The 27,375-nt window shown below is 40.9% G+C and overlaps 1 protein-coding gene across 3 annotated transcripts in view; it reads right to left on the reverse strand.

Annotated features, from left to right (window-relative positions):
- The window catches only part of ptprk (protein tyrosine phosphatase receptor type K), a 542,188-nt gene that overhangs the window by 3,730 nt on the left and 511,083 nt on the right, over positions 1–27,375 (reverse strand). For all 3 annotated transcript variants that reach the window (XM_048597194.1, XM_048597193.1, XM_048597191.1), the window contains 3 exons: positions 26,072–26,197; positions 10,709–10,872; positions 3,771–3,906 (listed from right to left, as the gene is read on the reverse strand). In XM_048597194.1, coding sequence (XP_048453151.1) covers positions 3,771–3,906; positions 10,709–10,872; positions 26,072–26,197 — 426 coding nt within the window. The remainder of the gene's footprint in view (positions 1–3,770; positions 3,907–10,708; positions 10,873–26,071; positions 26,198–27,375) is intronic.

A 27,375-nucleotide genomic window follows, 5' to 3' on the forward strand; every position in this document is an offset into this window, starting at 1 on the left:
CTGAAACAAGTCGAAGAAAAAATTATTCAATGAGAAAACAATTTCAGCCAGGCAGAAGAAAGTGGTAGTGAATGAGGACTGTTTGGGCCTCTGTTCAAGAAAGAATCAGAGAGCCCTCAGACCACCACTAAATTTGTCAAATCATCACAATCTCAGATTAGGATCTGGAAATCACTACCTGAGATTGTGATGATTTGACAAACTTAGTTGTGGTCTGAGGCTCTTTCTTGAACTGAGGTTCTGAGGAAGGGGCACCGGACCCAAAACGTTAACTCTGTTTTTTCCTTCACAGATGCTGCCAGACCTGCTGAGCTTTACCAGTAACTTTGTTTTTGTTCCTGATCTGCAGTTCTTTCGGTTTTTATTAGAGAATCAGGGGACCTTGGTGTGTATGTCCATAGATCCTTGAAGGCAGCAACACAAGTAGATATAGTAGGAACTGCTGATGCTGGAGAATCTGAGATAACAAGGTGTGGAGCTGGATGAACACAGCAGGCCAAGCAGCATCAGAGGAGCAGGAAAGCCGATGTTTCAGATCCAAAACGTCAGCTTTCCTGCTCCTCTGATGCTGGTTGGTCTGCTGTGTTCATCCAACTCTACACCTTGTTAAGACAAGTAGATAAGTTGTTTAAGAAGGGACACTTGCCTTCATTAGTAACAGCATTGAATATAAAAACAAGGTAGTTATGATGGAGCTGTATATAACATTAATTAGGCCTGTTTGCAGTTCTGGTCACTGCACTATAGGAGGGACAAGTCTGCACTAGAGAGGGTGTTGAGGAAATTCACCAGGATGTTGCCTGGGCTGGAATGTATCCACTATGAAAAGAAATTAAATAGACTGGGGCTGTTTTCCTTGAAGCAGGAAGGCTGAGGGTGGGAGGGCCAGGGTAAACTCTTCTCCTTAGAAGAATGGTCATACAAAGGGGCAGAGTTTTAAAGAGACAGGAGGTTTAGAGGTGATTTGAGGAAATCCTTTTTAACCCAGAGCATATGGGGTATCTGGAGCTCCATGCCAAAAAGAGAGGTAGAAACAAGTACCTTCAAGACATTTCAGATCGATTTAGATAAGCCCTTGAAATGCCATAGCTATAAAGGATAGGGGCCAACTGCTGGAAAATGGGATTAGAATAGATGGATATTTGCTGACTCACACAGACACAATGGCTGAAGGACTCTTTCTGTGCTGTGAAATCTCTGACTTGATGATACCTCTCTGCATTTAATTTATCTGCCAATATTGATCTATTTCACCAGTCTATGTGCCCTTGAATTCGATCACCGTCCTCACAATTCACCAAACTTTCAAGGTTGTCACCGGCAGGTTTTGTAATTGCTCCCTAGGCACCCAAGCATAGGACGTTAATCTAGATGAAGCAAACCGGTGATCCTGACACAGATTCCTGGGGAACGCTGGTGCATTCCTAGCTCCAATCTGAGAAACCACTGTTGGCCGACTAGATTCTGTCTCCTGTCATTCAGCCAACGTCAACTCCATATTGCCATTGTCCCTTTTATTTCCCCTACATGGCATAATTTTGCTTTTGTATTACAGTTGAAAACAAACAATTGTGACTGTATCCTGTAGAACATACCGTCAGGAGTCAAAAAAAAAATCTATAAAATCAGCTTAAAATGAAAGCAAAAAGTGCCATCAAATTGAATATCTGGCCGTGGGCAAAGCACAGCTTTCAATTAGGTCATATTTTTAAAAATAAATAGAAACAAAACATGGGCTTTATTTTTTTTGAACACTGGTTAAAAATACTATAACAAGTTGTAAGTAACAATGAACTATTGTTGCAGTAATCAGAATATAAAACTAACTTGGCTGAGCTAACGTGTAACATTTTGTTTAAGGCGATGCAAAACATTTCTGGAAAGGATGTGGTTGGGGAGAACCTCTGGGGCTAATTGCGCACATTTATGCTATCTGATTATCTCCACATACACTACAGCAGCAGAAATACCACAATGGTTTTAATCCCTTAGCAACTAGGCAATGGGTTGTTCTCATTTTACAGAACTCGGATATGAGGTTGTAATGCACAAAGTAAAACCAAACTTGGAGCAGTTGATTTATGAAGTGAACAGAATGTGCTAGCTGTCAGGTCATGGACAAGTGTTACATGCATCCATAATGCAGCATTGTTACTCTCCCACGATTACTAAATAAATTGCAGTACACTTCAATAAGCATTTTCAACAGCATAATGAGGCAAAACATATTTACATCAGTTTGCATCCCTTTTTAAACTGCAGATTGGCCACTTATCTATCGCCAATCCTCAACCCTCATTTGTTGCTCTATTCAAACTGCAAACCAAATATTGTGAAATATTGTGGTTCTATCCATTAAATACTGACCATGGTTCGTAGCTGTATGATAAAGTGTCTGCAAAACTATATGTTTCCAAACTTTTATTTGACGCCAAGTCAGAGAAACATGTAAAGTCAGAGACCCCGGGATTGATTATTTCAGAGTTTAGAGACCCTGCAAGCCTTAAAAATGGTGGATATAATTCCTGCCCCCATACGCAGTACCTTTCATGTTTTGCTGATGGACGAGAAATTCCTGACCTGGCCAGCTCCTTAATGAGGATTGGCATTTCCCAGCTCCCAGCAATTTTCATGGAGTCAGGCCAGCTTCAGAAGAATCCTGGAGCTGTGAAGCATATTCTAATTTTGAAAGGCAACTTCAAAAAGTTCTTACTCATACTCTCATGCCAGCTCATGGACTCCACCACCCCCACCACCAATATCCATGCCAAGGGCCCTCAAAACTTCCATGGCAACAAATGGCTGCTACCAGTCTGAATGGCCTCTCATACTTTCCATGTGGACTCATAGCAATTTCATGCCCATTCCACCGAGAGCCCAAATTTCCATAAAGGCTTCTCTTTGTTGAACAGGTGTATGGGCAGGAGAATTTTTCTTGATTGATATCTTTTTTTTGTGCCTTATTTTGTCACTGGCTCAATGTTTATTTATGCACCGATAAAGAGGTGCCAAATGGTTCTGGTTTCCATTATTGGTACTTTGAAAGTTTAATTGATTAACTTTACTAAGATTGTTGCAACAGTGGCTTTTCTCCCAAGAAAGTTAGGAATGTCCTTTCTTTAAAGTGCTTCCACATATTTCATAATTGTGATAGGGTCCATTTGTTCATTACAGAGTGCACACGAGATGAATGGTACAAGGATTTGGCATGGATGGGGCACGGGAAATGGTTATGTGAGGGGGAGGAAGTTGATGATTAAGGGTCAAAATTTTTAACAAAACAACTGGGAAAATGTACCAGAAAATCGACCTTTTAAACAGCACTTCCTTGTCACTCTGCACCAAATTTTAAACAACACTTGTGATTTATAACAATGTGCAAAATGCCAAGATACTTAGATTTCATACCATTTGGGTCATTTAAAAAAAATAATCACCACTATTCCACTTTGTTGTCTACCTTAGCTTGCAACTACAATGCATCGGTCAAGTATCCTGTTCCCAGCTTCCTTAAACAGGCATTTAAATTGCCTAAGTGCACACGTGGGATCTTTTCTTTTGACACACTGACACAGCAATCGTCATCCTTAACTGAGAGAAATTAAGACTGCCTATGTATATTCAACATCAACAGCAATATAAGTTGCACTTTATTGTGTCTACAAAATGGATGAAAGCTTAACGTTTGCTTGATATGTTTAGTTCATTTACTTTGTTAACAGACAGGAGAATATAAAGGAAATTTTATCTTATAAAAAAACATTTCTCACCAGGGTTTCCACCATATTTGGTTTGTTGTTCCGAAGTGTCTTTACTCCGTGGAAAACATCAACCACATTTTGTCTTTTGATCATTTCACATATGATATTAATGGCACAGAACATCCCACTACGTCCTCCTCCATTTCTGAAATCAATTCAGAGATAAGTTTTTAAAAACTAAACGAAATTATCATTTTTTTTTCTTGTTCCTTGTTTCACGGATACATCATTTTTGCTTTCCTAAAAAAATGTTCTTAAAAGTTTTTCTAAGATTGATACCTCTGAGTGAAACAAAACAAATAAATATCAAATCTGAATATTTAACAAATTGATGTTTAATTATTTTTACAATCTACTTAGAGCTCAGTCTTAGGTTTTTTTGGTGAAGTCTGAATTATGACAAATTTTTGGAGGGTTATTTGCCACAATGCCTAGCAGATTGTTTTGCTGTATCTTGCTATTAACTGCCTACCATTTCCAACTTCTACCTCAACTTAGCATGCATCTCTCCCAGGAACAAGTCATCACTCAGTGAATATTTGCTGAAAGAACTGCATCCCTTGTGCACACACCATCTTTAAAAGGCCACTGTGTGCCTGGACAAGTTCTGGCAATTTGGCATTGGCCCTCAACTGTCATCTTGAAACACAGCCCCAAAACCATGCTACCCACAGCACACAGGTGGCATGGCTCACACTTCCTCGCACATACAACCCCATTCTGTCCATGGTTACATCCCGTCTAATTAATATCTCCCCAGAGCCCAATGGACACACTCAGATTGTCACTGTCCATGAACATCATATGCAGGCAAACAATGAGACAAATACAAGGACAAATATGGGCTTTTCTTTCAGAAAGTAAAATGAGACAAAATCAAAGCTAACAGAAGCAGCCCCTATAATGCAAACTGAAGTTTGGAATCACACCTGAAGATTATTTTACAGTCACTGATTGTCTGATGTACCCGGTTCTGATCTATTGGAAGTGGGTATCAATGAGGTCCGGTCTGGCTTGTAGCGCCTGACGCGGCTGAGCTCTGTCATGGACAATGAGAGCTTCCTCCTCCCCTGTGTTGTCGATGTCCTCCTGAAAAGGTTGCTCCCATTCTCCCAGTTCCTCAGCATTCAGTACATCGCCTTGTTGCCTGCTCCAGGATGACATGGCACACTCTGTCTGATGGCATCAGCAGACCGGTTCAAGCAGCAGAACTGCATCTTCAGCGGCCCAACTCCCTGTTACACCACAGCCCTGGTTGAGGTCTGGGCAGCAATGTATCAGCCCCTTGCATCAGCCAGGGTGTCGTGCAATAGTGTCATGAGCCATGGTCGCAGTGGGTAGCCCTTGATCACATGACCACATATCACCAGAACATTAATGGAGTGAAAGCTCTTCCTGTTGATGAATTCTGCAGCATTGTGATGTGGCCCTCTCAGCGCCATTTGTGCGCAGTCAGTGGCATTCTGCACCCAGTAAACCCAGCTATGTTCCTGAATGCCAATGAGCAGCACTGCAGCACTGACCTCGCCAATGGGGAGCAAAATAAACCAGTGTGACCTTGTACAGATTGCACTGGTCACTGTCCTGATGTATTTTTGGGTGCACGAGATAGAGATCCTACACATGTCACCTGTCACTCCCTGGAAGGAGCCAGGAGCATGGACTTTCTGCACAGCATACAGTACACAGCCACTGCGAGAGGATGGCATCTCACTCCTAGATGCCTTAGGTCCTGATCCAGCATTCAGCACAGTTCCATCACCGTATCCCAGGGTACATGCAGCCTGCATTGGCACTGTGTCTCATTCATCCCCAAGATAGGGGGTTGGGGTCTGAAAACCCGGGGTCTCCTGCACATCCCACACATCCTGAAGGGCCCCGCGGCTGTGACCTCTCCGAGCTGGGTACTCTTCATCCTCGGCGCTGGCCTGTTGCTGTTCCTACTGGGCCTGGTGTCAGCCCTCCTCCTCCAACTCAGGCAGGCAGCCACAGAGGCCAACGTAACAGCAACAGGACCCACCACTTTCTGTGGAAATTACTCAAATTGAGAACAGAAAGAGCAAAAGCCTCAGTTTAATTATTGATAGCATGTCCTACAGATGAGGCCCAAGGATCCTAATCTACACAGTGAGACATGCTGCACCCTGGTAACGAGGGAAATGTCCCCACTATCCACCCACATTTGGGCTCATCCTGTGTAGCACTGTAGTGGGTGAGTGGCTGCCCAATGTCATTGAGGAGGGAGTGTTTACAATGCTCTGAATCTCACCTAACCCGGGCCCACGTCAAGAACTCAACTTCTCACTGCATTCAGCACAGGCCGGTGTTCACTTAATTGACAGATGAAGAATCAATGTCTTGTGATTCACACACACGGAATCCTCGGAAGTTGGAGCAAAATACTGCAGATACTAAAAACAACAAATGCTAGAGATCTCCCGTGTCAGACAGCATTCATGGAGAGAGAGCAAAGTAACATTTCAAGTCTAGATGAACTGAAGTGAAGTATGGAGGGGGCAGCATTTATGTTATAGTTGGAGGGGTAGTTGTGTGTGTGTTTGTGTTGGTGTTGGCGGTGGTGGTGGGGTGGGGGGTGCTGGGGAGAAAAGAAGTTGATAGGTCAGATTAAGTGATCGGAATGTGAGAATGGCAGAACAATGGTGTGTCTAACTGCTGGACTGGGAAGAGTAGACAGTCCCACTGGGTTGGGGGGAGGGGAGAGAGGACATGGTGACAGAAAATGTAATAAGAAATGGGAGAATGTAATAAGTAAAGCTAAAAGAAAGGGAGGAAACGGGAGAATGTAACAAATAAAGCTAAAAGAAAGGGAGGAAATAGGAGCTGGTTCATAATTTGAAGGTGTTGAACTCAATATTAAGTCCAGAAGGCTTGTAGAGTGCCCTTGTCTGAGAATGAGGTTAAAAACCAAAAGAACGGCGGATGCTGTAAATCAAGAACAAAAACAAAGTTGCTGGAAAAGCTCAGCAGGTCTGGCAGCATCTGTGAAGGAGAAAACAGAGTTAACGTTTCGGGTCCGGTGACCCTTCCTCAGAACTATGAAGATGAGGTTGTTCCTCTAGTTTGCGCTGTGATTCACTGGAACACTGCAGCATACTGAGGACAGACATGTTGGCATGAGAACAGGAAGCTGTGTTAAAATGACCAGCTACAGGATGGTTGAGGTCATGCTCGTGCACAGATCGGAGGCATTCTGCAAAGCAGTCACCCAGCCTGAGTTTTCTTTCTCCAATGTAGAGTAGGCCACATAGGGTGCAGCGAATACAATACACAAGATTAAAGGAGGTACAGGTGAAATGTTGCTTCACCTGGAAAGACTGTTTCGGCCCTTGAATGGTGAGCAGGGAGGATGTGAAGGGCAGGTGTTGCACCTTCGGCGGTTATGTGGGAAGGTGCGGTGGAGAAGAGGTGGCGGAGGTGTTGGTGGTCGTGGACTGGACTAGGGCATTCCTGAAAGACCAATTCCTGCGAAATGCAGACGGGGGAGTGAGGGGAAGATGTGTTTGATGGTGGTGTTCTGTTGGAGTTGTCTGAAATGGTCGAGAGATCTTTTGAAAGCGGAGGCTGGTGGGATGAATAGTGAGGATAAGGGGGTCCCGATCATGATGTTGAGAGTGATGGGAAGGGACAAGGAAGTCCTTGGAAGTTGGACTGGTTCCCCTTCAGCCAGCACTGGTCTTTTGTACAATCATTACAATCACTTCCACAATATTGTGATGCCCAAGTTTAATTTGAAGCCACCAACAATGTGCTACAAATCACCTTTGACCAGCATCTGACCCCTAAATACCCTCACTGTGCACGTATAGCAAATGGGGCAGTGAAATTGTTGCAAATTACAAGGAACTGTGCTTTCCAAATGGCTGCTTCATGTATTGATTATCATAATGTCATTGTATGTAGAAAATTGGTCCTATGCTTTTGCCCCTCAAGTTGACTCTTACTCTGCCCACACTGGGCAATATTCCAGCCATTTTGCAGCAGCACCCTGTACAGAATGGAAAGTGATGATAGGAAATGCAGCTCACGATAAACACTGGTAACTTCGGATCAGGTAATCCCCCACCATATCCCCCAAAACATCCAAAGTCTTTTACCTCACAGTAACCTGACAGCTCCTTTCCACATAGCCCCTCGATGTGGAGAGTGACCACGTTGAAATGTGCTGAAAACTATCTTCCCCAAAACCTGGCATTGCAAATCGATGATACCCCCCACTGCTCCTTCACACTGCCCCTGTGGAGGGCACAGTGGTCAGAGTCAATAATCACACCCCTCTCCCAAAGCCCACCATGCCCTCCAATAATGTGCTGCATACCTTCTCACCTTCACACCGCACCACACGCTCCCCCCACCCCATCACATCCTTTCCCACACTTATATTAATGGCTCCACTTCCCTACCCCAACATCGATTTCCCCCCTACCCTGTCTGGCAGTGATCCTTACAGGAACCCCAATCCCTGAATCCTCCCAAAAGATCAACAGATTGATACCCAGACTGTAATTACCTGAAACGTCTCACTGACCTCAATGAACAGCCCCTAGAAATGTCTGACCAGACCCTTGACCGCAGACTTGACAGCTCCCAGACTGGCTGTATACAAATGACCACTGAACAACCCTTGAACTGTACTGGGACAGTTTCACTGACTGTGACGAAGCCCCTGGTCTGTGTGTGCACTGTGCCTGTGACTGTAGCTAACGGTACCATGGCCCCCTTCCCTCAACTGGTCTGGCAATTAGCCCCAGCCATGTTTCCGATTTGGTTGAATGTATGTGCATGTGTTTGCCACGCAGGCAGCTGGCACATGCTGTAGATTTGAGACTGATGTACTGTTCACCAAGATGCTCCCCGCCACCACATGCACAGTCTTCCAGCCCGATCCCTATGGATAAGCAGCCTGCCTATGTTGCTGTGTGGAAGAGAACCTCAGAATAGCAGGGGTGAATGCCTTTAGCTCTGGCTAATACAACAGGACTGGCAATGGCATGGCATGGGTGGTACAAACATGTAGGCAGCCGCTAATTATGTGTAGGCCAAGAAAGCAAATAGACAGCCGTGAGATGCCGCCTGGTCAAATCTCCGTGCTGTCCCTGGGAATACATTATGCCCCTGCTGCAGCATTTTCAATGCTAGTTGCCTGTATGCCCTGTAATGCAAGTCCATGCTTTCAAAGCCACCTGCCTCTGGATCAGTGAGGTGCCGTGATGGGTTGGCAGAAGCCAGATGCTGATGTCCCTGGATAAAAGATTCTGCGGCTGGTGTCTGGGCATCATGCCCTAAATTTTTTCTTGCCCAGTATCTTAGACACGGATCATTCAAGGCAGGTGGTGAGTCGAATCTCACCACGCCATTTGTGAAAAGCATAAAAATTAACATGAATTGCTCCTGATGTTGAGCCGGGTCTCACTGGATTTCTCATCTGACGCCACCTCAAATCTGGCCATAGCCCACATTGCACAGACCCCTGCAAGGTTCTGTCTACAGTTACAAAGAAATTTTTCATCTGAAAGCTTATTTTTCTTTTTCACCACACTAGTGATCATAGCTCCTCATCCAAATTTGCTGAAGTTATTTTCAATAATTGAAAGGGAAAAAGGGGCAGAATTGGTGCTCAGATAATCACATGTAGATACCTACAGTTAGAAGATGTGAATATGGCCATTTTACAAGGGGACAATAGTTTGGAATTGATACTTTTTGTGATGTCACAATGAGAGCAACTTGTCCATCAAAACTGCTTCGGGCTTTGCGTCCCAAGGTCTCAAAGTTGAGGCAGAGCCATATCAGAACAGGCAAGAGAAGGAAGCAATTCCTGCTATCTGTACCACACCACGTCATGCACTAACATCCTGCCCCATGGATCTATTGAGCTGGAGGTCTGTTCAGTCACTGTGCTGACTTACGATGTTGAGTAGATAGACATCATCCTTAAACCGAGAGACTACTGCCAACAGCTAGGAGCAGCATCCAGTGAGGCACGACCATCCTTGCAGCATCAAAAGTTAAGGGGTGACCTTACCAAAGTTTACAAAAGCATGAGAGGCATGGTCAGGGTGAATTGTCAGCGTAGGGGAGTCCAAAACTAGAGGGCATAGGTTGGAGGTGGGGGTGCTGGTGTGGAGATTTAAAAGGTACCCAAGGGGCAACTTTTTCACACAGAGGGTGGTGTGGTCTGGAATGAGCTGTCAGAGGAGGTGGAAGAGGCTGGTACAATTACAACATTTAAAATGCATCTGGATGGGTAATGAACATTTAGAGGGATATGGGTCAAACACTGGCAAATGGGACGGCAGTAATTTAGGATATCTGGTTGGTATGGATGAGTTGGGCCAAAGGGTCTATTTCCATATTGTACAGTTCTATGACTCTATGTGATGACATGACTGGATAATATAATCATGTGTACTAATCTAGACTGCAGACTGTGTGAACACTGTTGGATACAGATTTGAATGAGTAAATGTGTGACATTTTGATTGGAAATTATCTACAGAAATAGCTGATTGGAACCTTGCCATCAGTAGAAAGAGTCGAAAACCTTTGTTTTTGTAATAAAGCTGAAGTTGTGTGCTATCTTTTAATATGTACATGCCCCATGTATATATGAATAAACATTTAAACAAAGAAACCCAAGTTGAAGGAATAAAGGGTTAAATTCATCCTTTCAATAAATGTTCCTTTAACAGAAGAGACACAAATAAGGTGCTTTAGTGCTTGCACACTGCTGACAACTTATCACAGGCCCCCACACTTAAGGAGAGTTAGACATAAAAAATAGATATCATTACATGTAGATTGAGTTAAAGGCATCTTGTAAATACAAACAGGTACAACAGTGCGAACAAGTGCATTGTCAATAGTAGCTGTATGTACGTAAACATATGGGACCCATATCCATGGTGTATCTTAATTACATTACTTACAGACAGTGAATAATAGTGCGCCCTTCTCCTTCATCACATTCTTCTTGCCACTTATCAACTTGAAGAATTAACTTCAGAAATGATCGCTTTGAGGCAGGTACTTCCCTGTGAGCAGCCCATCCTAAGTACTGGAACTGTTGCACCATGAGATAACCTTCTTGTGGCTGAAGGATTAAACAAAGAACAGACGTGGACATACCAGCTTCAATATAAAAACTAATAACCAGCTGTTATCAACAAGGTTAGTTTTGCTTGTGAGAATAACTAACTGCATTTCTGTACATATCTTTCCAATAAATCATTCTTTCACTGCAGTTTTTGTTAGTGGAATAATGTCTGTCACAAGTTCCTTTTAAAAAAATTCAATTGTGGAGTTGCTGGCAAGGGCTGCATTTATTGTCCATCCTCAAGTGTTTTTGGCCCCCAACACCTTTTCAGTCTGCAGTATATGTGCTGCTGATTGCACATTGTCTTAGTGGTTTGGGTAATCGACTGGCTTTCTCAGCCATGTCCAAAGGTGGTTAAAAATCAACCACCTTGTGTGGGTTGGAACTGACATACCGGCTATTTGGGCAGATTACCCCATTTTAATACTGTCGGCAAACGAAAAAAAAAGATAATGTGGTAGTTTCAAGTTCACTATTACTTTTTACTTGAGCTTGAATTTAAATTTCCCAACAACCATTTGGGTTTTGAACTCGTGTGTCTGGGTAATTAATGGTAGGCCTCCGAACATAAACAATAGCTTTCTCAATATGGGTGGATGGATGGATGGACCCTAACACAGTCTCCTCATCATCCTACAGTAGGTTTACTGCCACAATCACCTTTAAGTGTTGGGATCTACGGGGTCTGCTTGGCCTGTTGTAGAACAGGAAAATCACTTTCTAGTTGAACCAGAAAAGATTCTTGAATTGAACAAGTAGTTGTTTATTGAATGTAAGCATGTAGTTACAACTTACAAGGCTATGATAGGCATTGTTACAGAGTTTAGTTGGATATTAGCTCTTACTCCTTCGAGATCCTAACCTGGATTGTCCACAAATCCATATGACGTTACCATAGTGGATTGTGCTTGTAACACTCCACAGTACTAACCCTTTCAGACCCAACATCCTGCCCCTATATTAGGCACTTTATTACAGTCTACAGAGGGCGAACAAAACTGAGTTAGAAATATAATCCTGATTAAATCCCCAGCTTAACATTTTAAAATAAAAGCTTTTGACTGCCTACATTTTCTTTTAGAATCTAAGTCAGAGTGAGGTACCATATTTCCACACAACTGTTTCTGTAAGGCTGAGCAGACACCTGTTTTCACTAGTTTGCTATATGCTGGAAACTGCACAATGAACAAACCAGAATTTTATTCAGAAATGAATTTGGATGAAAATTAGTGCATAGGTTTGTTGTAAGTTAAACCCACAGTACAACTAATACATACTGTATAAAAGATGAGCATGATTAAAAAAAAAGAGACACACGTGCAAGGGGCAATTCAGATTAGTGGTCACAGTCCAGAAACTGGACCATCCTTCAACAGTTCCAATATGGAGTGGCAGTCAGCACATTTTGAACCAACACATGCAAACAACCATATTGGTTTGGACACCTTGCAGTCAGAGGTCAACGACCGAAAATGACTCCCTTTTTAATAGTTATTCATGGAATGTGGATGTTGCTGGGAGGGTCAGCATTTTTAAATTGATCTCCAGTTGCTCTAAATTAAAGACGGTGCCATGTCGCCTTCTTGGTGCACAATGATTACAGATTCATCCACAGTGCCATTAGATGAGGAGTTCAGGACTTTGACTCATTAACCATGGTGAAACACTGACACACTTCCAAATCAGGATTGCAGAGTTGTAGTTCCCACGTGCTTGCTGAAATCAGTCTTGGCAGTAGAGATTGTGGTTTTCAAAGGTTCTCCAAAGAAGGCTTCAAAGGTTGCTGCTGTGCATTTAACTGATAATGCATGCAGCAGCCACAGTGTACCATCAGTGGTGGGTGTGAATGTTTATGGTGAAGGTGGGCTGCTGATCAAACAGACAACTGAGACTTGCAACTGGTTGAACTTCCTGAATGCCGTTAGAGCTGCACAAATCCAAGTAAGTGGGGGGTATTCCACCACATTCCTAACGTGTATCTTATAGATGGTGAATAGGTCTTGGGAGACAGTAGTGAAGTAGTTGGTACATTATTTCCAGCCTTTGACCTGCAGTTAAAGCCACAGTATATCAGTGGCCCATTGCATATGCATATGAGAATCTTCAGGTTCCTTCATGTGTGATTATGGTACTAATTTTCAAAGTAGAATGGCAGCAGAATCAGTGATCTATAATTAGGCCTTCCGGAAAGAGAGTCATACAGGACCTGAAATGATAATTTTTTTTTTTCCTTTCTCCACAAAAACTACTAGACATGTTAAGTTCCTCAAGAATTTTCATAGTATCCCTACGGTGTGGAAGGAGGCCACTTGGCCTAACAGGTCCACATTGACCCTCTGAAGAGCATCCCACCTAGACGATCCCTTTCATCCTGCGTTTCCCATGGCTAATCCACCTGGTCTACACATCCCTGGACACAATGGAGTAATTTAGCATGGCCAATCCACCTAACCTGCGCATCTTTGGACTGTAGGAGGAAATCGGAGCGCATGAAGGAAACCCACGCAGACATGCAAAGAACTTGCAAACTCCACAAAGACAGTGCTAACCACAGAGCCACCGTGCCGTTCCATTTTCTGTTATGTATAAAAGATCTACTAAAGGCTACCAGCAGAAATGCAGGCAAAACAAGTTTTGTTTTACATTAAACATGTACTTGAATAGATTGCGCTTCCTGGTGCCCCACTAAAAGTGCAAGTCAATGTTAGCCCCTGCTCTCCCCTCTCTTAATCTCCTCCCTTTCAGCCAGGCCATCCAACCAATCCTGACTCTCCGCTGGACTCTCAGCAGGCATCTTATGTGGCTGTCCTCTTCTTCCTAATCAGTGCACAGCCAGCCTATTTCACTATGCCTGGCATGCTAGCAACAAACTGAAAGAAAAGAAAACAACATGTACGATGTGGAAAAGATTAGTCGTAAGCTGGAGGATTAGCAAAGTTTTAAAAGCCAAAAGATTATCAAAGAAAGGGAGAAAAATAACCATTGCGGGTAAATGTATATTTGAATGAAAGTGGGCAGAAAGAGCTTTCTTTTAAATACATTCTTTAAATCTTTACAAAATATCTGAATGACTTGGATGAAGGAAGTGAGTGTGCTATTACCATGATTATTGATGACACAAAAATGGAAAGGAAGGCAAGTGGTGAGGATGACATGAGGAGTCTGCAGAGGAATATATGCGGTTGCGTGAGTGGGCAAAAACTTGGCAGGTGGCATATAATGTGAAGAAATGTGAGGTTCTGTACTTTGGCAGGAAGAATGAGAGGACCTTATTATTTAAATGCAGAAAGATTGCAGAAAGCTGAGCACAGTAGGATTTGGGAGCCCTCAAGCTTGAATCATAAAAGCTAGCATACAAGTTTAGCAGGCAGTCAGGAAGTCTGGCTTTACTTCAAAGGGAATAAAGCATAAATGAAGGGAAGTTTTGCTAAAATTATACAACCCAAAGAATAAAGAAAAAGAATATACAGCACAGGAGCAGGCCCTTTGCCCCATCAAAACTGTGCTGACGCAAGTTGCCATTCTAAATTAAAAACCTTTTGCCTCTACGTCATCCATACCCCTCTATTCCCTGCCTATTCATTTATCTGTCAAGATGCCTCGTAAACATTACTATTTTATCTGCCTCCACCACCACCTCTGGCAGCACATTCGAAGCACTTACCACCCACTGTATTAAAAAAAAACTCGCCTCTCACATCTCCTTTAAACCTACCTCCTTTTACTTTAAACCTATGTACCCTAGTAATTGACATTCCCACCCTGGGAAAAAGACTCTGACTATTCTATCGATATCTCCCATAATTTTGTGAACCTCTATCAGGCCACCCCTCATCCTTCAACTTTTAAGTGAAAACAAACCAAGTTTGTTCAATCTCTCTTCATAGCTAATACTCTCCAGACAAGGCAACATCCTGGTAAACAGTTTTAGTACTCTGTCCAAAGCCTCCATATCCTTCTGGTGGTGTGGTGACCAGAACTCTACACAATATTTCAAATGCAGCCTAACTAAAGTTCTATACAGTTGCAACATTACTTGTCAATTTTTAGAGTTTGTGCTCCAACCGATGAAGGCAAGCATGCTTGTGTGCCTTTTTACCACCTTATCCACTTGTGTTGCCACTTTCAGCAAAGTGTGGACCTGCACGTCTGGATCTCTTTGTATATTGATGCTAGCAAGGGTTCTACCATTTACTGTATACTTCCCTCCTGCATTAGCTCTTCCAAAATACATCACCTCGCATTTGCCTGGATTAAACTCCATCTGCCATTTCAAATGTGGCCTAACTAAAGTTCTATACAGCTACAACATTACTTGCCAAGTCTCCAGTCTGGCTGAAACCTGCAGTGTCGTCTGGCAGCAATAAAATTGGTCTAGAACAGACTTGGCCCCCTTATCTAAGGGAAGATATACAGGCATTGGAGACATTCCAAAGAAGTTTACTGGGAGTTTAGAAAAGTAAGAGTTGACTTTATTGAAACAAACAAGATTCTTAGGTGGGCTTGATAAGGTAGGTGTAGAGAGGTTGCTGCCACTTGTGGGAGAATCTAGGACCAGATGGCAGCGAATCTGTGGAAGATTTTCCTGCTGGACAGCTGTAGAGGTTGGGTGGTTAAGTGTATTCAAGGCTGAGCTCGACAGATTTTAATTCAGTAAGGGAATCAAGCCTATGGGGAAAAGGTAGGAAAGTGGAGTTGAGGATTATCAGATCAGCCATATTCTATTAAAGGGCAGCGCAGACTCGATGGGGCAAATGGCCCACTTCTGCTCTGGTGCCATGATGCCAGAGGGCCAATTTTTTTAAGTGCCTACTTATGCATCAGATTTGCCATGGTGGTTTGTGTTTTCCACTTGTGGTTTAATTTGGGGACAAACCAATTTCTATCAAAAATTGACAATGAAAAATATTTAAATTAGTTCTGTGTTTTTTTAACATTTAAGCAGGATGTGGGTGTCACTGGAAAGGTCAGCATTTTTTACCCATGCATAATTGTTCTTAAACTGACTGCATTGCTGAGCCATTTCAGAGGGCAGTTAAGAGTGAACCACATAAGTATCATTCTGCAGTCACCAAACCAGGTAAGAACAGCCGATTTGCTTGATGAACAATCGAGGTTGTTATGGCAATCGAGAACAGTTTGATGGTCATCATAGCTGTTGTAAGCTTTCACTGCCAGACTTATTACTTGAATTGAAATTCCATCAGCTGCCATGGTGGGATATGATTACCTATCTTTCAAGTATTGGCCTAAGCTTCAGCATTACTAGTCTTGTGACATGAACCCTGCACCATCATCATTAGATTGTTGATAATCTTGCATGAGAGTGGGCTAATAGAACAATATCTACATAATTTAATGAAGAGATCCTGATGACTACAAAACCTGCAACAGCAAAGCCTGGATGCTGTCTTAACATTTTGATTTGATCAGATTAGATTTTCCTATTGTAGTTGATGATTTTACTTTATAATTGTGCTACAGTAGCTGGCAATATTATCATATTCACAATGTAATGCTTTATGATAGTTCTTCCAAAAGATACAGCAGGTACAACGTGCCCACAATTTTATTAAGACAATATTCCCAAACATTGATAAATTTAATCTAGTCTATATTGCTTTATCTTAAAAAAAATCTAGACATCAACTAGAAAATTACAGAAACAATGTAAGACATCATATAATGAAGAAGGCAATGAGAGGAACTGACTTCTCTGCTCACTAATATGCATACTTTCCGAATTTCTTTAACTACTTCTCACACCAGTGTATGCAAGTTCCAGGTCACGTGTCAATGATGCTAATACAACATACAGTGGTGTTGGAATAATTTAGACAAGGTGGTGAAGGTGGTGTTTGGCATGCTTTCCTTCATTGGTCAGAGCATTACGCATAGGAGTTGTGACATAATGTTGTGACTGTACAAGATATTGGTGAGGCCACTTTTAGAATACTGCGTACAATTCTGGTCACCCCGCTATAGGAAGGCTGTTATTAAACTAGAAAGGGTACAGAAAAAATTTCCAAGAATGTTGCCAGCACTGGAGGGTTTGAGTTATAAGGAGATGTTGCCAGATCCGGCAGGCCTGAGTTATAGGGAGAGGTTGGCCAGTATAGAACTTTATTCCTAGGAACATAGGAGAATGAGGACTGACCTAATTGAGGTATATAAAATCATGAGGAGCACGGATAGGATGAATGCATATAGTCTTTTTCCCAGGGCTGGGGAACTGAAAACTAGAGGGCTATGGTTTAAGGTGAGAGTGGATAGATTTAATTCGGACCTGAGCGGCAACTTTTTCACACAGAGAGCGCTGTGCATGTGAAATGGGCTGCCAGAGAAAGTGGTTGAGGCAGGTACAATAGCAACATTTAAAAAACATTTGGATAAGTACAGGGATGGGAAGTGTTTAGAGGGATAGGGACCAAATGTGGGCGATTGGAACTATCTGTGTGGACACCACAGTCAGCATGGACCAGTTTGGACCAAAGGGCCTGTTTCCATGCTGTATGACTATGAGAAACAGGCTGGGATTATTTTCCCCGGAGCATCAGAGGCTGAGGGGTGACCTGATAGAGGTTTATAATATCACGAGGGGTATAGATAAGGTGAATAGCAAAGGTCTTTTCCCTAGGGTAGGGGAGTCCAAAACTAGAAGGTATAGATTTAAGGTGAAAGGAGAAAGATGTAAAAAGGATCTTAAGGGTAATTTTTTGACACAAGCAGGTGGTGCACGCATGGAACAAGCTGCCAGAGGAAGTGGAGGAGGTGGGTACAACTATAATATTTAAAAGACATTTAGACAGGTACATGAATAGGAAAGGTTTCAAGGGATATGGGCCATATGCAGGCAAATGGAATTAGTTCAGTTTAGGATACCGGGTTGGCATGGACGAGTTGGACCAAACTCAAACCCTCTAGTGCTGTATGACTCTATAAATAGAAAGCTCTTTCCTAACTTTCAAACAAGGTTAATCGGGATGAGAAGTACTTAAAAAGAAATTCAGAAAATGTGTATTAGAAAAGTCAGTTCGTCACACTTCCTTCATTATTGTATGATGTCTTACATTGCTTCTGTCATTCTGCTCTGATCTAATCTAATAGTTCATTGTTAGCCCACACACCTATGTGCTTGTGAATGTAATGAATGCATATAATGGTTAAATATAATAAAATACCTGTTGGATTTTCAAATACCATAATATTTAAACTTAGTTCCCAATGTAGGGATACATAAGCATTTATGCATCAGATAAACATTCAGCTGGTGGAAATCACACCAAGTCATAGGAACTTCACTTCTTACTGTTAAATCCAGAATATGTGCGAATAGGAAAAATGGACCTTGCTGTGACAAATGGAAGGGTCTTTTTTAAAAAGTCTGCTTATTGGAAAGTAAGCAAAATGTGCTCATCCAAGCTAAACTAAAAGTTTTAAAATAAATTTTTGGTCCAAACATTGTACTTAATGAAGTGAAGTATTCATGGGTTGCGACAATTTTACTATGATTTACTTTTCCTAAGATTTTCTTTCAGGGCATCACTCATTGGCAAGACTAAGCCTGGCGACATACCTTCCAAGTATTTTATAGGAATAGATCAGGTCCCAATGACCTTCACAGTAATTAAACCTTTCAATGCATCATTTTCATCACTACTTATATTGGAGGAAATTTTAATTGAGAACAGGGCTGGCCAAATGCCAAGTACTCCCAATTTCAGCAGCATAAGGACCAGATGATTTTAACATCCAGGCTGAATCTGCACATCCTGGGTCAGGTGCCCATCCAAAACGGTAGCAGAAAGTAACTCAGAGAGACAGGAAGCCACCAGCCTGCACCAAAGCCAAGTTTGCCATGCGATGTCCAGAGCATGGGAGTTTGAAACTTTCCTGTTTGTGCATCTTCTGGTCCCACCTTTCTCACTGTTTTCTTTGGCAGAGGAACTATTGTGGCTTCCTGACATATGTCTAAGATAAAATTGCACTTGGGGGCCAAAAAAATCATCAGACCCCAATTATATATTTAAAGAAGCAAGCTTCGGAAAGATGCACCTGCTTCCTACTTCTAAGAGTAGGTTTAAATCATAAATAGTCGGATAATGGTGTGTTAGTTTTCCAATCCACTCAGTTCAATACACATTGTTTTATTAAACATCAAATACAATCAAATCAAATGAAGAAAGCTCCTTGCTGACCTCTGATAATTTCACAGATAGCCAATGGACATTACTTACCACTTCATTACATTTGCAAACAATTCTCACTTTGGGATGGAAGTAGGCAAAACTGCTAATGTCACTTCTGACATATCTGTGGACAATCTTAAATCACTTGGTCAATTTCAAATAGATGCTTTTTTTGAAAAAACTGAAAATTTATAGCTTCAAAACATCAAAGATTTATTCAGCATGCGTTCAAGTTTCAAAACCATATATGTCTTTGAAATTAGCTTTTTAGGCACTTTAGGTTGTACAATGGTAATTTATCCATATTAATTTCCCATCAATTCATCAAGTGGTTTTGGATTACTAATGTCAATTAGGGGAAGAAACTACGCAGTCTAGTTTTTAATTAGAGTGATCAATTCCCTTGCTGTACACAGCTTAAGTGTTTCATAAGTAATGGTTTAGGTCACAGACTTTGTAATGCAACATTGAGCTGTGCGGAATAACTGCTCACTGGATTGCATGAAAGTCAAAATTTCAAAAGTGGACAATTGAATATCCAGTGTAATTAGTCCACAGGAAGTCACCATGTGATATATTGTGTATGAAACTGTAATCACCAGTTCTTTACTAAAGTACATTTGCTATAAAAGTATAACCCGTAAAGACAGCAGTATATCCTTTTGGGGATGTGGTGGCACAGTGCTAATGTCACTGAATTAGTAATCCAGAGACCCAAGCTAACGTGGGGACGTGTTCGAATCCCATCACCACAGATGGTGAAATTTGAACTGAATTAAAAAAAAAACTCGAATTCAAAGATTATCTAATGACAACCATGCAGCCATTATAGATTGCCCTAAAGATGCATCTTGTTAACAAATGTCCATAAGGGAAAGAAATCTACCATCATTACCTTGTTTGGTCTGCATGTCACTCCAAGCCCACAGAAATGTGGTTGACTGCTCTCTGAAATTACTTGAAAACCAATTGTTTCAAAATGCTACAAAACCTGAAGTGAGGCATGAAACTGGATGGACTATTCAACATCAATATAGGCACTTGAAATGACAATAGTTAACCTAGACCCTACAAAGTCCTCCTTCGTAACATTCGGGGGTTTGTGCCAAAATTGGAAGAACTGTCTCACAGAGAAACCAAGCAACAGCCTGACAGTGTCATATTCAATGGAATCATACTTTATGTACATATAGACACCAGACACCATTGTCACTGTCCCTGAATATATGTTGTTTGACCAGCAGGACAAAAAGACCAGAGGTGGCAGCAAAGTAGCATACAAAGCTGGGAAGGAGATGCTCCTCAATATTGACTCTGGCCTCTATGACATCTCATGGCATTAATACCAGAACAAGCATGTTCAAGGAAATTTCACGCTGATTACTACCTACTGACCTTGTCTATGCTGAACATCACTTGGAGGACATACCAAGGGTGGCAAGGGTACAAAGTGTAATCTGGATAGGGGACTTCAATATGCATCACCAAGAGTAGCTTGGTCACACCATTAATAACCAAGTTGGCTGAGTCCTGAAGGCCAAAAGCTGATAGAAACATACAAAATAGGTGGAGTAGGTCATTCGGGCCTTCGAGCCTGCACCACCATTCAGCATAATCCTGGCCGATAATGCAATTTTTGTGTCCCACTCCTGCTTTCTCTCCATACCCCTTGAGCCGTTAGCCATAAGGACCACGTTCACCTAACTCTCTCTTGAATATGTCGAATGTACTGGCCCCAATGGCTTTCTGAGGGAGAGAATTCTACAGGTTCACAACTTTCCAAGCGAAGAATTTCTTCCTCATCTCAGTACTGAATGGCTTACCCCTTATTCTTAGACTGGGACCCCCAGTTCCGGACTTCCCTAACATCGGGAGCATTCTTCCTGCATCTAGCCTCTCCAGTCCCATCAGCATTATGTTTCTATGAGATCTCTCCTCATGCTTCTAAATTCTACTGAGTACAGGCTCAGTCGACCCAGATAGACTGGGTCAGCCAGTGGTGAGGGGGAAGGGTAAAATCTGCTTGATCTCAGCATCATCACTATATCTATTACATATCTGTTTGAATGTGTCCGTGACGTTGTCGGGAAACGTGACCACTGCACAATCATTGCAGAGGCACATGCAACTCAGGAGATATCAGACGGTCACATTTGACTCACAAATAAAAATTTATTCTCCACCTAAAGTCTGCCGTTTAAAGTGGAGTAAAAATTTGCAGAAACTGTAGCTCCATTGCAATTGTTCCATTAGAACAGTTTTCATGCAAACCCTCTTTTGCTGCTGATATTTCTCAATTAATCAAACCAAAGCTTTCTCTCATCTGAATGACTAAACAGTGCATCACACAATACATGCAATTCAACTGTACAATGTGGTTTTAAACTGCAATCAAATAATCAGCAACTGCTTTAAAGGACGCCATTATTGCCTAGAGGAAAAATCAAACTAGTGTCTGGATGACATTTTTATATACATTTTAAAATGATCTTCACTTCTTTGTGATGTCATTAGCTCGGCATTCAGTTCACTTAAAACAACCTGAAAAGGAACCTCTCTGATCCAACATTACTGCATTTTATTATTTTCTTCCTCACATTCTTTTTAAAAACTGGCTTGCAATCAATATTCATCATCCTCAAGCGGAAATTCAAGTGTTCGTAATCTGGAAAAATGTCTTCACTTAATGGTATGTGATGCTAAGGTAAATATCTTGTCAACATATAAATAAAAGTGAGGTTTCACTGTATTTTGTGTGTTTTACTTCAGAATTCCAGCATCTAGATTTTACATGTGAAAAATTCTATGGAAGCTGACTTCTGGTTTAGGACTTACATAATCAATAAAGAGTGATTGTATCTGTCAAGAATCATGCATCCCAATAACTCACACGTATCAATGGTTTATTTTCTTTTTCTTGTCTCTCTATTCCATTGAGACTGTTACCTTTTACACTGTCACTTTTCATACAAAAATAACTTATTCATTCTCTGTTTCAATAGAGTAAAAGCAATATTTCAGCTCCAACTCTTCAGCTTCTCAGCGTGCTGCCTTGACTTGCTATTCTGATCTAAAACAGTTTTAGCTTCAACATTACTCTTGCTATACCAATTTATCAAACCAGTGGTTTTACCTTTTTTTATTAACCAAAATGGTGTTGAATGTTTCTCACTTTAAAAAAATTTCAATACAACATTCTTTGTTCATCTTCTTGAATGGAGCACTATGTAAAACAGACTCATGCTACAGAGGAGTCATACAATTTATAGAATAACTGAAGTTTGTTAATTACAATTGTATTTGAGATTTGATTAAAAATTATAGCTCTATTTTGGTAAATTAAACATTTCTAATTCAGCTCTGCAAAATTAATCAGCAACAAATGTATTAAAGTAAATTACAGGACTTCAAAATGCCTTCAAGGCTCCCACTTTTCAGCAGCATTTGCCTGCTTTGTTGTATGTGCGCAATTTTTTTCTCAAAGGGTTTATGTTAGATTACCATAGATTATAAAGATGCTGTGGCCTTCAATTTGAATAATTCATTTACAAAAATTGATGAGAATGCAATCTAAATCCAGGACTAAATTCCAAACAGAACTTGTTTCAAGCACGTGTTACACTCCTATGATTTCCCTGGTTCAACTATATAGGATTGTACCAATTTGCTGCGCACTTCAATAAGACAAAACGAATCTGTTTAATTAGATTTAGCGACATATTGAAATTGATTCTCTAGATTCAAATTAGTGAATCACAAATGATAAAATGAATCAACTGGATTCCATTCACTGGGAAACAAATTATAAAATTGAATCCATCAAGCTAAGTACCAAGAAATTCATTTTTTTGTGTTAAGCAAATTTGATAGGATAAAATAACTGCCCCCAATCTCTCTCAATTTTTGAGATTGACCGGCTATATTGCACATACTGAGGAACAGATATCTTAATTAATTCAATGTATCGATTGAATTTCACGCAAAGTGAGGGTACATCAAAACAGTACATCTTTACCAATTAGCTCAAGGTATGTTTTGATCACAATTAGGGATGAGCCATAAATACTGACTTGTTGTGACCACCACATATTCAAGTCAAATTTTTAAAAAGCACAAGTAATTAAAGCGCTGGGTTGTGGACAGACCAGAAAAGGGCTTGAATGCAGCACAGCAGGCTGAGTCCTAGACATTAAATAATTCTACTGAATGGTGTTACAAGGTTCAAACTCTACCAGGTAAGAATGTGGGGAAAAGAGGTGGAAAGGAAGGCAATGAGAAGCAACCAAAACATATACTAATTACTGTAAAAATGGTCAGATGTGTCAAATATTTTGTGGCACTGAAGTTTATGTCTCTGCCAAAATTTTACGTTCCCCTCATTACATAGTCCATGCAATCGGGTACGTTCATGGCAGAAAACCTGGGTACAACTGGAAAAGTAATTTGTTCCACAGTAGTGTTGAGAGATAAACTGAACCAACCTTATGTGTCAGTCTCCCATCTTCTCTACCTACATTTCTTTAAAATAGTGTCAAATACATAAATTTCTGGTTGTCTAACTAACTCATACAGAAATGAAAAAGTGTTAGAAAACACACTCAGTTAATCATCTTATGTTTCTATATCTCTTTACAACAGAATAAAAACAATTTGAACATTTGACATATCCCCAAACTTAGTATTGACTAACTAAAAGAACAGGCTATATAACCAACTCTACCAAAGTTACTCCGAAATTATCAGAAAATAAAGAACATTGACAATGGGTGACTGACGCATTAAAATACCCTCCATCCACATGGAGCAATTTCATATTCAGGGACAGTGTTACCCAGGACATAGAAGCCCTACAGTGCAGAAAGAGACCATTTGGCCCTTAGAATCTGCACCAACTCTCTATAGAGCATGTCACCCAGACCCAGCATTCCCCGATCCCCGTAACCTCACATTTACCATTGATAATCCACCTGACCTGCACATTACTGTGCAAACTCCACAAAGACTGTTGCCCAAGGCTGGAATTGAATCTGATTCCCTGGCGCAGTGAAGCAGCGCAGCTAACCACTGTGCTGCCCACTATGCATGTGCAATAATACCAAGTGGATATTGGAGGAGTAAAACTGCACATTACCAGTGCATTGATTGATATTTTGTATGCTGCATCATTCCATAAATTATAACTGTCATATTCTTAAATAATCAAGCTCACTTAAAATATCAAATTGCGTTAAGTGTATTAACCTACAATTTTGGTTACAATTTTTATTAAAAACCATGACTGGTCTGTAAGCTAACATGTTCACATCTGTTCCATGTGAATTATTCAAGCTATTGTAATGTATATGTAGATAGAAAATGTAGATTGAAAATCCCATGTGACAATATTTCAGAAGAATTACCTGCAGTGCGACATTAATTGTGCTATAAATAATTTATAGTTTAAATTCATAAAGTGACATAGACAGGAGGGTGATTCTAACTTATTCTAAGTGCATAATTTGTTTAATGATTATAGTGTCTTTTCAACCTAGTGCTACTCTAGGAGCCAAGGTAAAATAGCTTTGTAACAAAAAATGTTACGTCCATGTGAAAACAAGACAACAGAACCTCACCAAATCATTCAGCAGTGCATTCGTCATCATCAATTAATCTGGTTTGGAAACTGTCAGATGATTTTTAGACAAATATATTTAAAAAGTGAATGTTCAATTGAATGAGGCCAAATTGCATTATTAGTTGTCAGTTGTCACTTTATCAGTAACAGTTACAACCCAAATTAATAAAAAGATGGAACAAAATGTAAACTTAAATTAAGGATTCATTTCATTTTAGGAATTGGGATATTTGCTGATGATTGCACAACGTTCAGGACTATTCATAACTCCTCAGATACTGAAGCAGTCTATATACAAACGTAACATGATGTGGACAATGTTCAGATTTGGGCAAACAAGCAATAAATAGCGTTCATGCCACACAAATGCCAAGCAATGAAAACTCCAACATGAGAAAATCTAATGACTGTGCCTTGACATTACCATCCCTAAATCCTCCACCATCAACATCCTAGGGGTTACCATTGACCAGAAAATGAAATGAACTATCCATATAAATACTGAAGCTAAAAGAGCCAGTCAAAAGCTAGAAATCCTGTAATGAGTAACTCATCCCCCAACTCTCCAAAGCCTGACCACAAACTACGAAGCACAAGTCAAGAGTGTGATGGAATACTTCTCACTCGCCTGGATGAGATAACTTTCAACAACAGTTAAGAAGCTTGATGCCATCCAGGACAAAGCAGCCTGCTTGATTAGCAACACATCCACAAACACGACTCTCTTTACCACCGATGTACAGTAACAGCCACATGCACAATCTACAAAATATACTGCAGAAATTCACCAATGCTCCTTAAAAATTGCATTACAAACCCATGATCACTACCATCTTAGAGGACAACGGAGCAGACAACTGGCAATACCACCACTTAAACGTTCCCTTAAAAGTCACCTAACATCCTGACTTGGGAATATACCCTCATTCTTTTAGTGTTGCTGGGTCAAAATCCTGGAACTCTCTCCTTAACAGGATTATGGGTGTTCCTACTGCAAATGGACTACAGTGGTACAGGAGGGTCGTTCAATACCATCTTCTAAAGGGCAACTAGGCACGGATAATGTATAGTGACCCAGCTAGTGAAGCCCACATCCTATGAATGAACAAAAAAAAAAAAAAAATTATACTCCTGCATTGCACCCTCTTTTCTTCAAATAAGCTTCCTGGGCACGTACTAGGCTTTTCATGGCACAAGTGAACATTTTCAAATCATTATGGTATCAGGTAAACAGGGGGCCCATTTTTGTTTGGAAGTCTTGAAATGTAGGAAGGGAAGATGAGAACATCAGTAGTTTGAACAAATGGAAATTTTGTGTATAATAAAACTGATTATAAAGGTACTTCCTTATCCACAGTTCCTATAATAAAAATATGTTGTCATTTACACTTACCCTGGTAAGATTGCATATCCTGAAGATCCGACTTACTAAATCACAGTCCATTGAACAAGAAATACATTCAACTTGAATTGGCCCGTATCGAAGCGTCCCCTCTTCTGGCCAATACTGTGGACAGCCCTAATTTACAAAAATAAAATTGTACCTCAGATCACATAAACCACAAAGCAACAAATCCAGATGATAATAAAAACACAGCTATGAACCTTGGGTCTGCTTATCTACTTGTCAACTTAATTATATCCACCATGGGGAAGGATTCACCATTGTTATTTCAGGTCTAATTGCAATTATGAGGCACCTTTACTGAATGTTTTCAGCACATAAAACACCAAATTATTTTCTACACGTTTTATAAAAACACATCTGTAAAACGTGTTTGATTCCTCTAAAAATTCTATATTTTTTTTTTCTTCTTTATTCATACACAGGATGAGGGCATCGCTGGTTAGGCAGCAGTTATTGCCCATCCCTAATTGCCCAGAGGGCAATTAAGAGTCAACCACATTGCTGTGGGTCTGGAGTCACATGTGGGCCAGACCAGGTAAGGATGGCAGTTTACTTCCCTAAAGGGCATTAGTGAACCAGATGGGTTTTTCCAACAATCGACAATGGATTCACAGTCATCATTAGATTCTTAATTCCAGATATTTATTGGTGGGATAATAGTGCATTTGAGGATTTATCAAGAGGAGGCCACATATTATCCTAATGAGATGGAGAAAAGCCATTTAAAACTCTAATGAATAGCCAACCATCACCAGGAATGGGACAGCACGGATAAGAAAACAGGTAACACTTCTGCCGTATAAATAGCAGCCAATAAACATCGCGCAAAATAAAGCCTCACCAACATTCGATGGTGGGGGTAATACACCTAAAGGATTGGGGTGGGTCAAGAAGGCAGCTTATCATCATCTTCTCCAGGGTAATTAGAGATGGGAAATAGATGCTGGGCTTAGCACTGATACACACATCACCTGAAATAACTTTTACAATATTTACCTGGTCAAATCATATGAACATTATGGAACCACGCAAGGCAACGTGACTCTCCACCTGGTTCTCAATGTATTTTTCCACCTTTTACTAATTTCAATCCATGAATCTAATGGAATAGTCACTGATTCACTGGATGGGTCTAACTTGATACCATCAACACCAAATAGTAATAGTAAGTGTTTCAAGAGATAGTAGGAACTGCAGATGCTGGAGAATTTGAGATAACAAGGTGTAGAGCTGGATGAACACAGCAGGCCAAGCAGCATCAGAGGATCAGGAAGGCTGACGTTTCGGGC

This window comes from Rhincodon typus, chromosome 5, assembly GCF_021869965.1.
Source record: "Rhincodon typus isolate 14 chromosome 5, sRhiTyp1.1, whole genome shotgun sequence".
Lineage (NCBI taxonomy): Eukaryota > Metazoa > Chordata > Chondrichthyes > Orectolobiformes > Rhincodontidae > Rhincodon > Rhincodon typus.